The 16,055-nt window shown below is 44.7% G+C and overlaps 1 protein-coding gene across 1 annotated transcript; it reads right to left on the reverse strand.

The window, feature by feature from the left end:
• Window positions 1-12,979: 12,979 nt before the first annotated feature.
• Window positions 12,980-14,780, reverse strand: gpr25 (G protein-coupled receptor 25). The gene has a single exon (XM_014167194.2). The coding sequence runs from the start codon at window positions 14,753-14,755 to the stop codon at window positions 13,628-13,630; it is 1,128 nt and encodes a 375-aa protein (XP_014022669.2). The 5' UTR covers window positions 14,756-14,780; the 3' UTR covers window positions 12,980-13,627.
• Between the last annotated feature and the right edge of the window lie 1,275 nt (window positions 14,781-16,055).

Genomic DNA, 16,055 nt, shown 5'->3' on the forward strand with positions numbered 1-16,055 from the left:
ATTCTGTCTCTCACTGTTCAAATAAACCTACCATTAAAATTATAGACTGATCATTTCTTTGTCAGTGGGCAAACGTACAAAATCAGCAGGGGATCAAATACTTTTTTCCCTCACTGTAGACTGCCACTCGTCACCATCACTAGAATAGTTATTTTTATGTTTTTGACTAGGTCTATATCTTTGTTTTATTCTAATGAATCAAATTAGTAATCAAACAATAGAAATCCTTGTAATTTTCTAAGAAATGTAAGGTATTTTTACGTTGCAATAAAGTTGACTAAAGGAGAAGCTCACCGTGGAGAGCCCTCGTTGTTCTCTTTGGTGTAATAGATCAGAGCGTGACTAGGGAGGTTTCTAGATAGTATATTTCTATGTTGGTGTATGTGTATGGTTACCAATTGGAGGAAGCTGATAATCGTTGCCTCTAATTGGGGATCATACTTAGTGTGTTCCTTTTCCCACCTGCGATGTGGGATATTGTTTTGTTTTGTATGTGTGCTTATGAGCGCTACGTATTTCACATTGTTATATCTTTGTTGTTTTGAGAAGTTTCACTATTATTAAAATGTGGAACTCTACTCACGCTGCGCCTTGGTCCAATTATTTATATGACGATCGTGACAGAATATCCCACCATTACAGGACCAAGCAGCGTACCCAGGAGGTGAAGGAGAGTTGGACATGGGAAGAGATACTGGGTGGATGCGAGACCCTTCCTTAGCGGGAGTCACCGAGGAGTAAAGGAGGACAGCGACGACGCTGGTCCGCGGCCACAAACAGCCCAAGGGCAACCCCAAGTTTTTTTTTTGGGGGGGCACAAGGGGCGGTCGGCCGAGGAGAGAGCCAGAGACCGTCTGGGAGTCGATGGAGCAGTTGGAGGAGGGATATCGGAGAGAGATGTTGGTTAGGTGTATTCTGCAGCACAGGCGCCCTGAGGAGCGTGTCATCAGTCAGGTTCAACCTGTGCCGGCTCCACGCACCAGGCCTCCAGTGTGCCTGCCCAGCCCGGTACGTCCTGTGCCGGCTTCCCGCACTCGCCCTGAGGAGCGTGTCATCAGTCCGGTGAAACCTGTGCCGGCTCCACGCACCAGGCCACCAGTGCGCCTTCCCAGCCCGGTACGTCCTGTGCCGGCTCCCCGCACTCGCCCTGAGGAGCGTGTCATCAGTCCGGTGCAACCTGTGCCGGCTCCACGCACCAGGCCTCCAGTGCATCTTCCCAGCCCGGTACGTCCTGTGCCGGCTCCCCGCACTTGTCCACCAGTGCGTGTGTACAGTCTGGAGTCTCCAGCGACGGTCTACAGCCCGGAACCTCCAGCGACGGTTCACAGTCCAGAGCTTCCAGCGACGGTTCACAGTCCAGAGCTTCCAGCGATGGTTCACAGTTCAGAGCCTCCAGTGACGGTCCACGGTCCAGAGCCTCCAGTGACGGTCCACGGTTCGGAGCCTCCAGTGACGGTCCACGGCCCGGAGCTTCCTGCGCCGGTGCCATGGCTGGAGCCTTCCACTGTGCCGATGCCCAGTCCAGGCATGGTGTCCAGTCCCGCTCCATGGCCGGAGCCTTCCTCTGCACCAGTGCTCAGTCCAGGCACGGCGTCCAGTCCCGCTCCATGGCCGGAGCCTTCCTCTGCGCCGGTGCTCAGTCCAGGCACGGCGTCCAGTCCCGCTCCATGGCCGGAGCCTTCCTCTGCGCCGGTGCTCAGTCTAGGCACGGCGTCCAGTCCCGTTCCATGGCCGGAGCCTTCCTCTGCGCCGATGTCTGAGCGGGTGCTGCGTCCCGCACTGGAGCCGCCAACGACTCTAGTTGACCACCCAAACCCTCCCCATCTAGTTTCAGGTTTCGCGGTCGGAGTCCGCACCTTTGGGGTGGGGGGGGGGGGGGTACTGTCACGCCCTGACCGTGGAGAGCCCTCGGGGTTCTCTGTGATGTAGTAGGTCAGAGCGTGACTAGGGGGGTTTCTATATAGAAATATACTATGTTGGTGTATGTGTATGGTTACCAATTGGAGGAAGCTGATAATCGTTGCCTCTAATTGGGGATCATACTTAGTGTGTTCCTTTTCCCACCTGCGATGTGGGATATTGTTTTGTTTTGTATGTGTGCTTATGTGTGCTACGCATTTCACATCGTCATATCTTTGTTGTTTTGAGAAGTTTCACTATTATTAAAATGTGGAACTCTACTCACGCTGTGCCTTGGTCCAATTATTTATATGACGATCGTGACACTCACGTTTTGTTTGTAGATATTTTGATTTAGTAATGAGTAGTTGGTAATTATGTAAGGGATTAACACCGACATTCTGTATATTACATTGCAAATAATGACTGACGCAGCGGGCCCCCTTTGCGAAGTTCATGTTTCAAACGGAGGTGGTTAACTTGCTTATACCACAGTTACTAACCACAAATTATGAAAGCACACATTTTTTCATTGATATTTTCATTTTTATAAGCAAATTCATACTTTTTCATATTTTGGTTGCTAGAGACGTGACTGTCCGAGTTGTTAATTACAAGGAGATCGCATTGGATATCAAACACAGTTTGTTGCTAGCAAACCTGTCAATATGACAACTGAATTCAAAAATATCAGTCTCTGTAAACAGCTGGTCAACCTAGAAACATGTGGGAGGATTTGACAGCTTTAGCAGCGGAGGGGATCGGAGAAATTGAAGTTCATCACTCACCACCTTAGGTCATCAGATGCTCCAAAAAAAGATGTCTCTGCAAAAACAAATCAGCTAGCTAGGTTTTTCCATCATTGGACCTGCGTTTGCAATGTATCCAATTTCAGTTTGTGTAGTTGTTAGTTTAGCTTTCTGTAACTTTGTAGCGAGTACGGTCTGCATGTGTAAGCTCATATTGCATCATGATTACAAGGTGTCCTGATATCTTTTCCAACTGTCCCGTTATCTTGTTTTAATGTCCATTCTAGAATGCCTTTCTAAACAATCAGAAATTAGTATTCAACAATGCTGTGGTATAAATACAAATTGCTCAACGGTAACTTTAAAGTTACAAATTCTGTGTTACAATTAGTGACACGGATTTTGTACTAATGCAGATATTACAGATATGTGTTGTGTTAGTGTATTTATTTTCTCACTTGGATGTCGCGTTCAGAAGCTGACAATTAGATTGTCAGGATTGGTAACATTACATACTTTGTAGGTACACAATAATGACTATCCTACCGATCCTTGACTTCGTGTAATTTACAAAATAGCCTCCAACACTCTACTCAGAAAACTGGATGTAGTCTATCACAGTGCCATCCGTTTTGTCACCAAAGCCCCATATACTACCCACCACTGCGACCTGTATGCTCTCGTTGGCTGGCCCTCAATACATATTCGTCGCCAAACCCACTGGCTCCAGGTCATCTATAAGTCTTTGCTAGGTAAAGCCCGCCTAATCTCAGCTCACTGGTCACCATAGCAACACCCACCCGTAGCACGCGCTCCAGCAGGTGTATTTCACTGGTCATCCCCAAAGCCAACACCTCCTTTGGCCGCATTTCCTTCCAGTTCTCTGCTGCCAATGACTGGAACGAATTGCAAAAATCACTGAAGCTGGAGTCTTATATCTCCCTCTCTAACTTTAAGCATCAGCTGTCAGAGCAGCTTACCGATCACTGTACCTGTACATAGCCAATCTGTAAATAGCACACCCAACTACCTCATTCCGATATTGTTATTTATCCTCTTGCTCTTTTGCACCCCAGTATCTCTACTTGCACATCTATCACTCCAGTGTTAATGCTAAATTGTAAATTATTTCGCCTCTATGGCCTATTTATTGCCTTACCTCCCTACTCTTCTACATTTGCACACACTGTACAGTTGAAGTCGGAAGTTTACATACACTTAGGTTGGAGTCATTAAAACTCGTTTTTCAACCACTCCATACATTTCTTGTTAACAAACTATAGTTTTGGCAAGTCGGTTAGGACATCTACTTGAGTCAATTGGAAGTGTACCTGTGGATATATTTCAAGGCCTACCTTAAAACTCAGTGCCTCTTTGCTTGACATCATGGGAAAATCAAAAGAAATCAGCCAAGACCTCAGAAAACAATTGTAGACCTCCACAAGTCTGGTTCATCCTTGGGAGCAATTTCCAAACGCCTGAAGGTACCACTTTCATCTGTACAAACAATAGTACTGTAACGGCTGTCGTAATGTTCAAGTGACCAAATCGAAGGCGGGATGTGAATACTCATCTTTTAATGATAATGAATAAAGTAAACACGGAAAACAATAAACAAGAACGACTAAAGACAGGTTAACAGGCTATACTTACAATAATAGCAGTGCTAACGAAACAACCCACAAACCCAGATGACAAACACACTCCTAATATATGACTCCCAATCAGGAACAACGATAACCAGCTGTCCCTGATCGGGAGCCACACAGACCAACATAGAAACAGACATCCCAGAACACACATACACAGACTTCTTCTGCCACGTCCTGACCAAAATACTACACAACTACTCCCTCTGCTGGTCAGGACGTGACAGTACCCCCCCCTAAAGGTGCATACCCCGAAAGCACCTACAAAGAAACCACAAAAATCTCCAATACCACAACAACAACAAAAAATAATACCCCCTAAAGAAAAAGGGAGGGAAGGGAGGGTGGCTGCCGGCACTTGTGCTACACCCCCCCTCCCCAACCCACCTATCCTGGAGGTGGCTCTGGTTCCGGCCTACTACCCTCCAGACTGTAGGCAGACTCATTGGGTTCCGGGTCGCAGGCAGACTCAACCGGTTCCGGGTCGCAGGCAGACTCAACAGGTTCCGGGTCGCAGGCAGACTCAACCGGTTCTGGGTTGCAGGCAGACTCAACCGGTTCCGGGTCACAGGCAGACTCAACCGGTTCCGGGTCGCAGGCAGACTCAACCGGTTCCGGACAGTGGGCCGTCTCCCCTGGTTCCGGACAGTGGGCCGTCTCCCCTGGTTACAGACACTCTGGACGAGGCACTGTTGCTGGACACTCTGGACGAGGCACTGTTGCCGGATACTCTGGACGAGGCACTGTTGCCGGACACTCTGGACGAGGCACTGTTGCCGGACACTCTGGCCTGGTTTGATGCACTGGAAGCCTGATGCGTGGGGCTGGTAGTGGAGGTACCAGATTGGAGGTACTCACTTCCGGGTTAGCACGAGAGGCGGGAACCGGAAAGACTGGGCCATGGAGGCGCACAGGTGGCCTTGACCGCACCTCCTGCACAACCCGTCCTGGCTGGGTGGAACTAGCAGCCCTGTACGAGCGGGGTGCTAGTACAGGGCGAACTGGGCTGTGCAGGGGCTTGCTGGTTACCGTGCGTAGAGTGGGCGTAGGGTAGCCTGGTCCTAGGAGGCGTACCGACGACCAGACGTGCTGCGCAGGCATCCTCCTCCCAGGCTGGATGCCCACTCTAGCACGGCATCTGCGAGGGGCTGGAATAGAGCGCACCAGACTGTGCGTGCGTATGGGCGAGAGTGCGCACCTCAGCGAAACACGGCGCCCTCCACTCCATACGCTCCTCCATATACTCACGGGTAGCTGGCTTATGGCTCTTCCTTGGCCTAGCCAAACTACCCGTGTGCCCCCCCCAAAAAATGATTGGGGGTGCCTCTCCGGCTTCCTCGCCAGTCGGGTACCCCGGTAGCGTTCCCGGTCCTCACCAGCCTTCCTCCACGGGCCCCCTCCGGCCAGAATCTGTTCCCAAGTCCATTTTTCATGAGTGTCCAACTCAAAGTCATTTTTCTCAACCTGCCGCTCCTTTCTCCGCTGCTTGGTCTTGGATAGGTGGGTTGTTCTGTAACGGCTGTCGTAATGTTGAAGTGACCAAATCGCAGGCGGGATGTGAATACTCATCTTTTAATGATAATGAATAAAGCAAACACGGAAAAGAATAAACAACAACGACTAAAGACAGGTTAACAGGCTATACCCAATCAGGAACAACGATAACCAGCTGTCCCTGATCAGGAGCCACACAGACCAACATAGAAACAGACATCCCAGAACACACATACACAGACTTCTGCTGCCACGTCCTGACCAAAATACTACACAACTACTCTGCTGGTCAGGACGTGACAGGTACGCAAGGATAAACACCATGGGTGTCACGACTTCCTCCGAAGTCGGTCCCTCTCCTTGTTTGGGCGATGTTTGGCGGTCGACGTCACCGGTCTTCTAGCCATCGCCGAGGCACCTTTCATTTTCCAATTGTTTTGTCTTGTCTTCCCACACACCTGGTTTCAGTCCCATCCTTTACATGTTGTGTATTTAACCCTCTGTTCCCCACATGTCCTTGTCCGGTATTGTTTATTGTAAGTGCTTGTGCACGTTATGTCTGGTGTGCGTCGGTTTATGTACCCAGTTATTGATTGTTCTGTTTTCCGGTGGGTTTTTATTATTAAACTGCGCCGTTGGAAATATAGTTTTTGCTCTCCTGTGTCTGACTTCTCTGCCTCTAGTACGCACCCCTAACAATGGGACCACGCAGCCGTTATACCGCTCAGGAAGGAGACGCGTTCTGTCTCCTAGAGATGAACGTACTTTGGTTCCAAAAGTGCAAATCAACCTTGTGAAGATGCTGGAGGAAACAGGTACAAAAGTATCTATATCCACAGTAAAACGAGTCCTATATCGACATAACCTGAAAGGCTACTCAGCAAGGAAGAAGCCACTGCTCCAAAACCGCAATAAAAAAACGCCATAAAAAAGCCAGACTATGGTTTGCAACTGCACATGGGGACAAAGATCGTACTTTTTGGAGAAATGTCCTCTGGTCTGATGAAACAAAATTAGAACTGTTTGGCCATAATGACCATCATTATGTTTGGAGGAAAAAGGTGGCGACTTGCAAGCCGAAGAACATCATCCCAAACGTGAAGCACGGGGGTGGCAGCATCATGTTGTGGGGGTGCTTTGCTTCAGGAGGGACTGGTGCACTTCACAAAATAGATGGCATCATGAGGTAGGAAAATTATGTGGATATATTGAATCAACATCTCAAGACATCAGTCAGGAAGTTAAAGCTTGGTCGCAAATGGGTCTTCCAAATGGACAATGACCCCAAGCATACTTCCAAAGTTGTGGCAAAATGGCTTAAGGCAAACAAAGTCAAGGTATTGGAGTGGCCATCACAAAGCCCTGACCTCAAACCTATAGAAAATGTGTGGGCAGAACTGAAAAAGCATGTGCGAGCAAAGAGGCCTACAAACCTGACTCAGTTACACAAGCTCTGTGTCACGTCCTGACCAGTATAAGGGTTAATTGTTATGGTAGTTTGGTCAGGACGTGGCAGAGGGTATTTGTTTTATGTGGTTCGGGGTGGTGTTTTTGTAGAAGGGCGTTTGATTTATTATTTCCGGGTTTTGGTTTATGTTCTATGTTTATGTATTTCTATGTTTAGTCTAGTGAGTGTATTACTATGTTAGGTTAATGGGGGTTTGGGACTCTCAATTAGAGGCAGGTGCTTCCTCGTTGCCTCTGATTGAGAGTCCTATATATGGGTAATTGTTTGGTGTAGGTTTTGTGGGAGATTGTTTCTTGTCTAGCGTGTGTGAGCCTGAGAAGACTGTTCGTTGATCGTGAGTTCGTTTTGTTATTTTGGTGTTCATTTTGAGTCTAATAAAAGTTCAAGATGAGCAACCACATACCTGCTGCATTTTGGTCCTCCTTTCCCGACGACAACCGTAACACTCTGTCAGGAGGAATGGGCCAGAATTCACCCAATTTATTGTGGGAAGCTTGTGGAAGGCTACCCAAAACATTTGACCCAAGTTAAACAATTTAAAGGCAATGCTACCAAATACTAATTGAGTGTATGTAAACTTCTGACCTACTGGGAATGTGATGAAAGAAATAAAAGCTGAAAGAAATAATTCTCTCTACTATTATTCTGACATTTCACATTCTTAAAATAAAGTGGTGATCCTAACTGACCTAAGACAGGGAATTTTTACTAGGATTAAATGTCAGGAATTGTGAGAAACTGAGTTTAAATGTATTTGGCTAAGGTGTATGTAAACCTCTGACTTCAACTGTACATAGATTTTTCTATTATGTTATTGACTGTACGTTTGTTTATATGTAACTGTGTTGTTGTTTTTGTCGCACTGCTTTGCTTTATCTTGGCCAGGTCGCAGTTGTAAATGAGAACTTGTTCTCAACTGGCCTACCTGGTTAAATAAAGGTGAAATAAAATAAAAAATAAAAAATAAAACAAGTAGGTACCCCTCAAGATACATTTAATTTTAATTAGGTAAATCCTGTGTGACACCTAGTAATTACATTGTACGTACGCAGATATTACATGTGTAATAGTGTGTTTATTTTCTCCCTTGGATGGTTCTTCCAGATGCTTTGTAATTAGGGCCACGTTGTCAGGATGGGTAATGTACTATATAACAACACATTAATTACAAGCACCCCTCAAGATACACTTCATTTTAACTAGCTTAATCCTGTTTAACACCTAGTAATTACATTGTACTTACGCAGATTTCACATGTACTCTGTGGTGTACTACTGTGTATATTTTCTCACTTGGATGGTCCTTCCAGAAGCTTTAAAATTAGGGCCAGGTTGTCAGGATGGGTAATGTACTATAAAAGTACACATTAATTACAAGCAAGGACCACTCAAGATACTCTTCAAGTTAACTAGCTAAATCCTGGGAAACACCTAGTAATTATATTGTTCTGATGCAGATTTTACATGTACTCTGTGTTTATCCTCACACTTGAGGCCGACACCTGTATGGTAGACCCCAGTCAGTGAGATTAACCTACACCTTATCTATTTTTGGAAACTCAACCAAGTTAACCCATATGGTACACTTTTTGGGGGCCAGTGCTAGCAACAACATTGAGTGGAAACGTTGAAGTGTGCAGTCACGGGTAGGTTATTAGAGCCTATGTAACCTCGGGACACCCAGCGCATCTGTCCATGAGATTACAACCTTGTGATAGTTATTACTGAATCGGAGGCAGCTGAGAAGAAACAAAACACAAAATTGGTGAATTTAGTGGAAACTTACCCATTTGTAACAAGTGTGGTAACAAGCATTTGTTGTTACACCTCTGTAATTACAGACTGCAATTACCACCAGTTACATGTTGTTACAGTGTAACTCTGAGTTATTATAATTAACTACACTGTTGTTACAGTGTAATTATACATGTAATTACACTGTAATAAGGACCCCTTAAAATGAACTGTTACCCATTTTCTCATTCTGTCATTATGGGGTATTGTGTGTAGATGGGTGAGAATCTTTTGTTGATTTAATCCATTTTTAATTCAGGCTGTAACACAACAAAAGGTGGACTAAGTCAAGGGGTATGAATACTTTCTGAAGGCACATTGTTTGGTAAAGCTGCCAAATATTAATTTCTGATGGTTCCTTATTCTGTATATATAGTGTATATAAGCCACTAGGAAACCAGCGCAGATAAACACTATTCCTGCATTTTCACCCTTTAAAAAGGAAGAATCGATCAGCCAATTCGTTCAAATGTCCTATCTAGGTATTGACCACTTTAAAATAAAAAAACTTCATATGCTAACTGTAGATCAGTGTTCCTTTACAATGAAGGAAATGAAACCAAACCACAGGCTGCCAGTGCCATGTGATCACTTCAGTGTGTGAGATTTTGACTGTTTTGAGGTTCTGGCTGTTTTCACAGCTTCTGCACACTCCTTTAGAGCGTAAGCTCACGTCTTATCTAGGTTAATCTATTCTCTTCTTTTCATTTGCTCTGCCCACAGAATTGAAGTAAACACATCCTCTGCGCTACTGTCATTGAGTATAGGCTACACGTCTATCTCTCAAAAATATATCACCTATCAATCATCCGATGTTCAATTTGTGATGGTTTTGTTGAAGGACTTCACCTAGGCCTAATGATTACACGTCACACGTCAATCTCTAGTAAGGTTAACTCAAACAGGTTTCACAACCATTCTCAAATTGAGCAACTGAGTGTACACCGTGTGCCAACGGTGCCAGCGGGTCACAGATAATGCCATGAGAAAATGACAGGACGTTTGTTCTCATCACTGCGAGCACAGAGAGCACCAATGGAAACTGACAGATGCCTCGTACCCTGTCGCCTAAAGCAGTGCCTGGCAGTGAGATTAAAGTGTAATGGGCCATGCTTCTCATTTCATGTGGTGTGATTGACAGAGAAGGAAAGTCCCAACGGTGAGGCCCTCAGCTTGTCCACAGTAACCCTCAGCCTGACCCCCTGCAGAAAAAACTACTTTCACTATAAAGTGATATGGGTTTACTAAAGGAACCAATTGAGAAGGAAACCACATCCTTGCCAGAGAGCCCTCTTGGTCAAAAGATAAGGATTCTGCTAGGCAAAATCATCTCATCTTCATTAGTGATCAAATCAAATTGTGTTTGACTAAAAGTGAAATGCTTACTTACGGGCCCTTCCCAATGATGTATGCATTTTGTATGTGCTAATTTGAAATAACTGTGACTTGATACTTTGCAATAACTTACACTGAACAAAAATATAAACGCAACATGTAAAGTGTTTGTCCAATGATTCATGAGCTGAAATAAAAAAATCTTATTTCTCTCATTCTGGGCACAAATTTGTTTATATCCCTCTTCCTTTGCCAAGACAATCCATCCACCTGACAGGTGTGGCATGTCAAGAGGCTGATTAAACAGCATGATCATTACACATTACACACACTCTAAAATGTGAAGTTTTGTCACACAACACAATGCCACAGATGTCTCAAGTTTTGAGGGAGCACGTGTAACAGTGTAGGTTCTGTCCCTCTCTTCACCCCAACCCGGGCTCGAACCAGGGACCCTTGCACACATCAACAACTGACACCCCACGAAGCATCGTTACCCATCGCGCCACAAAAGCTTTGTCACACAACACAATGCCACAGATGCAACGCAAGGGGAAACCCTACTTCAAGTCTCAGAGCGAGTGACGTCACCGATTGAAATGCTACTAGCGCGCACCACCGCTAACTAACTAGCCATTTCACATCGGTTACACACACCCCCCCTTTGACCTCCTCCTTTTCCGCAGCAACCAATGATCCGGGTCAACAGCATCAATGTAACAGTGTAGGTTCCGTCCCTCTCTTCGCCCCAACCCGGGCTCGAACCAGGGACCCTTGCACACATCAACAACTGACACCCCACGAAGCATCGTTACCCATCGCGCCACAAAAGCCACGGCCCTTGCGGTGCAAGGGGAAACCCTACTTCAAGTCTCAGAGTGAGTGACGTCACCGATTGAAATGCTACTAGCGCGCACCACCGCTAACTAACTAGCCATTTCACATCGGTTACACACGCAATTGTCATGCTGACTGCAGCAATGTTCACTAGAGCTGTTGCCAGAGAATTGAATGTTAGTTTCTCTACCATAACCCGCCTCCAACGTCATCTTAGAGAATTTGGCAGTACGTCCAACCGGCCTCCCAACCACAGACAACGTGTATGGCGTTGTGTGGGCGAGCAGTTTGCTGATGTCACTGTTGTGAACAGAGTGCCCCATGATGGCGATGGGGTTATGGTATGGGCAAGCATAAGCTACGGACAACAAACACAACTGCATTTTATCGATGACAATTTGAATGCACAGAGATACCATGACGAGATCCTGAGGCACAATGTCGTGCCATTCATCCGCTGCATCACTTCATGTTTCAGCATGATAATGCACTGCCCCATGTCTCAAGGATCTGTACACAATTCCTGGAAGCTGAAAATGTCCCAGTTCTTCCATGGCCTGCATACTCACCAGACATGTCACCCATTGAGCATGTTTGGGATGCTCTGGATCGACGTGTACGACAGCGTGTTCCAGTTCCCACCAATATAGAGAAACTTCGCACAGCCATTGAAGAGGAGTGGGGCAACATTCCACAGGCCACAATCAACAACCTGATCAACTCTATGCGAAGGAGATGTGTCGCGCTGCATGAGACAAATGGTGGTCACATCAGATACTGATTGGTTTTCTGATCCATGCCCCTTCCTTTTTTTTGAAGGTATCTGTGACCAACAGAGGCATATCTGTATTCCCAGTCATGTGAACTCCATAGATTAGGGTCTAATGAATTTATTTCAATTGACTGATTTCCTTATCTGAACTTTAACTCAGTAAAATTGTTGAAATTGTTCCATGTTGCGTATATATTTTTATTCAGTATAGTTTTCAGTGACTTGGTATGACTATTAAGCATTAAACTGTGAAGTTAATTGTCCATTTCAACAACCTGCCATCATTCTGATTAAGTGGAACAGAAGGTCAGGTCTGGGCTCCAATGCAGTTTTTTCACAAGTCTGAAGGGAACTTCGGCTGAAGTACAGTTATGCTTTAGGTTCCCACAGACTGGCATCTACCCCAAGCTTCTCAAGACCATTTGAAACTGGATGATTCATCGTGCAAATGCAACTGAAAAAACATGTGGGCATGAATGAACATTTGAACTTTCAAGTCATATAACCAGCCAACAAATTCCCATGCGAAGAACTCTTCTTATCTCAATGAAGTTTCATTTTGTATCATTTATGAGAGTATCTGTTTTATCAATCAAAGTGGTTGTTATTTTGTTGCCACTGGTCAGCAACCAGCACTCTAACTTGCAAATACAGCAGTTTGCCACTGATTTGAGTGCAAGTCCAATCATTTTGAGGAAGCAGAGAAAACATTGTTGAGCTTTTGGATCTATTTTGATTGGTAAGTTTGTTTTGATGAGTTACCTAGTCACTGAAGAAATAAACTGAGAAGTGTTTTGACTTCTCAAGATGTTACTATGTAGCGTGAACATGTAATGCCTATAAAAGCTATGAATGGTAAAGTTATGTTATAAAAATAAGTATTTCGATACAATAAAGTTATAGGAACTACTTTTGAGGAAATTTTATATATTACTTTTTTTATTATGCTTTCTTTCAATATGCCTAAAATATAGCTTAAATCATTTTAACTTTGTTTTAATTCTTCTGTGTTGCTTTACTGTAATAAGTACACACAAATCTAATCGAAGCATTACAGTTGATATTAACCTCATTTGGAATGTTTTCAGCTGAATGCCCATTGTTAAACTGCAAAAAGACTTTATTAGCAAGTAGTTATTAGCAATCATATAAACACCCAATTTATTACAAAAGAGTATATTATTTTTATTTATAATGCTTAAAATATCATCTTACTAATGATATGAACATGGAAAACCATTAAGAATATTATTGTAATAGTTTTCATACAGCAGAAAGGAACCACTAACAAATTAATGTGACTGTTAACAAATTACTATTTAATATTACTATGAATTTACGAATGTTAACAATCATAATAAACAGGCTACTGGTGAATTAATCATATTCAAAATATGGTTGTTCGGTTAAAAAAATAAAGCAAAATAAATAAGAAATATAAATGCAAACATCAATTCAAACTATTAATGATAATGAAATAACTATTATACATAAAATATATTGTAGTGAATGCTTTCACTGAACTTTTGAATTACATACAGTAACACCTAAAATCATAATACAAAATTATTCACCTCAACCTTTAGGGCTTTGGACTACAAAAATGCTATAAAATGTGTAGAACCCTGCTATCAGACTTTCTGGTCGAACGACTGGAAACGAGTTCTGGAGGCTGTTGTGCCACAGCTCTCTGAGGTGCCGTTGTAGGAGAAGTCGGTGGACGAGGCATAGCCCTGGTGCAGCCCACGCTTACGCACGCAGCTCAGGAACAGGCTTTCCGCCTGCCGTCTGAAGTGGTGGTCCAGGAGCAGGTAGATGGCCGGGTTCACGCAGCTGTTGAGGAACGCCAAGCAGCAGGAGAGAGTGAGGCCCTGACTCAGGACAGACTGGGTCTCATTGCTCAGATCGGCCCCAGACAGCCTGAAACCAATTAGGAGGGTCTTGAAGATGTTGAAGGGAAGCCAAGACACCACGAAGGCCACAATGATGGTGAAGACCATTTTGAGAGAGTGGCGGCGGCGGGCTTCCGTGCGGGGGTTGCCCGCGGCAACACAGTGTCGGCGCAGGCGGGCCAGGAGGGAGCTGTAGCAGAGGAGGATGATGAACACCGGCAGGGCGAAGGTCAGGAAAACCGTGGTCAGGCTCAGACCCAGGAAGAAGGACGACTCTTCGTCCTCCAGACAGAAGGGTTCACCGTTCGGGGTACGTACGCTACGGTACACCAGGGAGGGGGTACCCAGAGCCAGGGATAGCAGCCAGACCACGGCGCAGGTGAAACGCACACACTGGCTGCTGCGGAGGAAGCGGGAGTCCATGAGGCGCACCACTGCCAGGTAACGGTCCACGCTCATACAGGTCAGGAAGAAGATGTTGGAGAAGCGGTTGACGGAGATGATGTAGCTGCTGAGTTTGCAGAGGAGGTTCCCAAAAGGCCAGTGTCCCTCCTGACTGGAGGAGACGGCCCACAGTGGGAGGGTGAGGACAAACACCAGGTCCGCCAGCGCCAGGTTAACCACAAATGTATCCACCAGACGCCCACCCCTCTTCCCCCTGCTGCCCATGACCATGATCACAAAGAGGTTTCCCAGGAAGCCTGAGAAAAACATGAAGAAATAAAGCAGTGGCAGGTAGATGTGAGAATGGGGAAGACTGGAGTTGGAGTGCTCCCCAAGGTTGGTTGGATTGTAGCTGTAATTGTACAGCATGTCAGTGTCATTGTCATCGCTGTAGAAGTAGTTGTCGTTATCATACATTTCCATTCTGTGGTCAAAGAGAAGTGTCTCAGCTGCTTGCGCTCTGTGTGTCTGGCTGGCAAGCTCAATACCTCTAGACATACTATCCTGCGTCACATTCTTAAAAACCACAGACAAACTGTCAGGTTTTCTTCTGTGATCTCTAGCATGATCTCTGTATGTTTTCAATCTGGCATATTCTTGCACAAAACTCTGACACAAATTACTACTATTTCTCATGATAATCTTTTACAATATACTCTATTTGCATATCAGTTTTCAAATAGAAACACTTAAGATGCTTCCTTACATGCAGGCAACAAGTCTGCTTTTTCTTGCTTCTTGCTTAGCAAGAAGAAACATAAAAACATATCAAGAGAAAAAGTACATGTACAATCTGGGCAATGGCATTGAACGAAAATAATAAAAAACAACCAAGGACTGAATTAAAGCTGCAGATCAAACAATAAAAGCTAAAAACACTTGACAGGGACAGGATGTTTATGGTATTCAAGGGGTTGATGTAGGCATACTTTAATTATGATTTTGTATATATTAAAAAACCTACATTCACAGAGTGGATTTGTGATGCAGTGCCTTAGACCGCTGCGCCACTCGTATTACTCATAGTCTCTTGTGTGAACGGTGTGAAAACAGCAAACACTGTTATCAAATTGCATTTGTCACATGCACCGAATACAACCGGTGTGGACTTTACTGGGAAATGCTTTCTTACGAGCTCTTCCCAATGATGCAGAGTTAAAAATAATAATACAAATAAAAATAGTAAAACAAGAGGAATAAAATTCACAATAATTAAGCTATATACAGGAAGTACCACTACCAGATCAATGTGCAGGGGTACGAGGTATTTGAGGTAGATATGTACATAAAGGCAGGGTCAAAGGACCTGGCATCAGGATAGATAATAATAAGGTATTGGAGGTAGATATGTACATAAAGGCAGGGTCAAAGGACCTGGCATCAGGATAGATAATAATAAGAGTAAAATAAAGAACAGAGTAGCAACAGCAAATAATGAGTGTGAAAGTGTGAAAGTGTGTGTGTGTGTGCGTTGGTAGTGTATGTGAATGTGGGTGGGTTGTGTGTGAGAGTGTCAGTGTAGTGTGAGTGTGTATATAGTATTGTGAGTGTGCATAGTCAGTGCAAGATAGGGTCAATGCAGATAGTTTGTGTAACCATTTAATTAACTATTTAGCAGTCTTGGGGGTAGAAGCTGTCTCGGAGCCTGTTGGTCTGAGAGCCGATGCTCCGGTACCGTTTGCTGGACAGTAGCAGAGTGAACAGGCCTTCCTCTGACATCACC

Source organism: Salmo salar, chromosome ssa22 (assembly GCF_905237065.1).
Source record: "Salmo salar chromosome ssa22, Ssal_v3.1, whole genome shotgun sequence".
NCBI classification, from domain to species: Eukaryota; Metazoa; Chordata; class Actinopteri; order Salmoniformes; family Salmonidae; genus Salmo; species Salmo salar.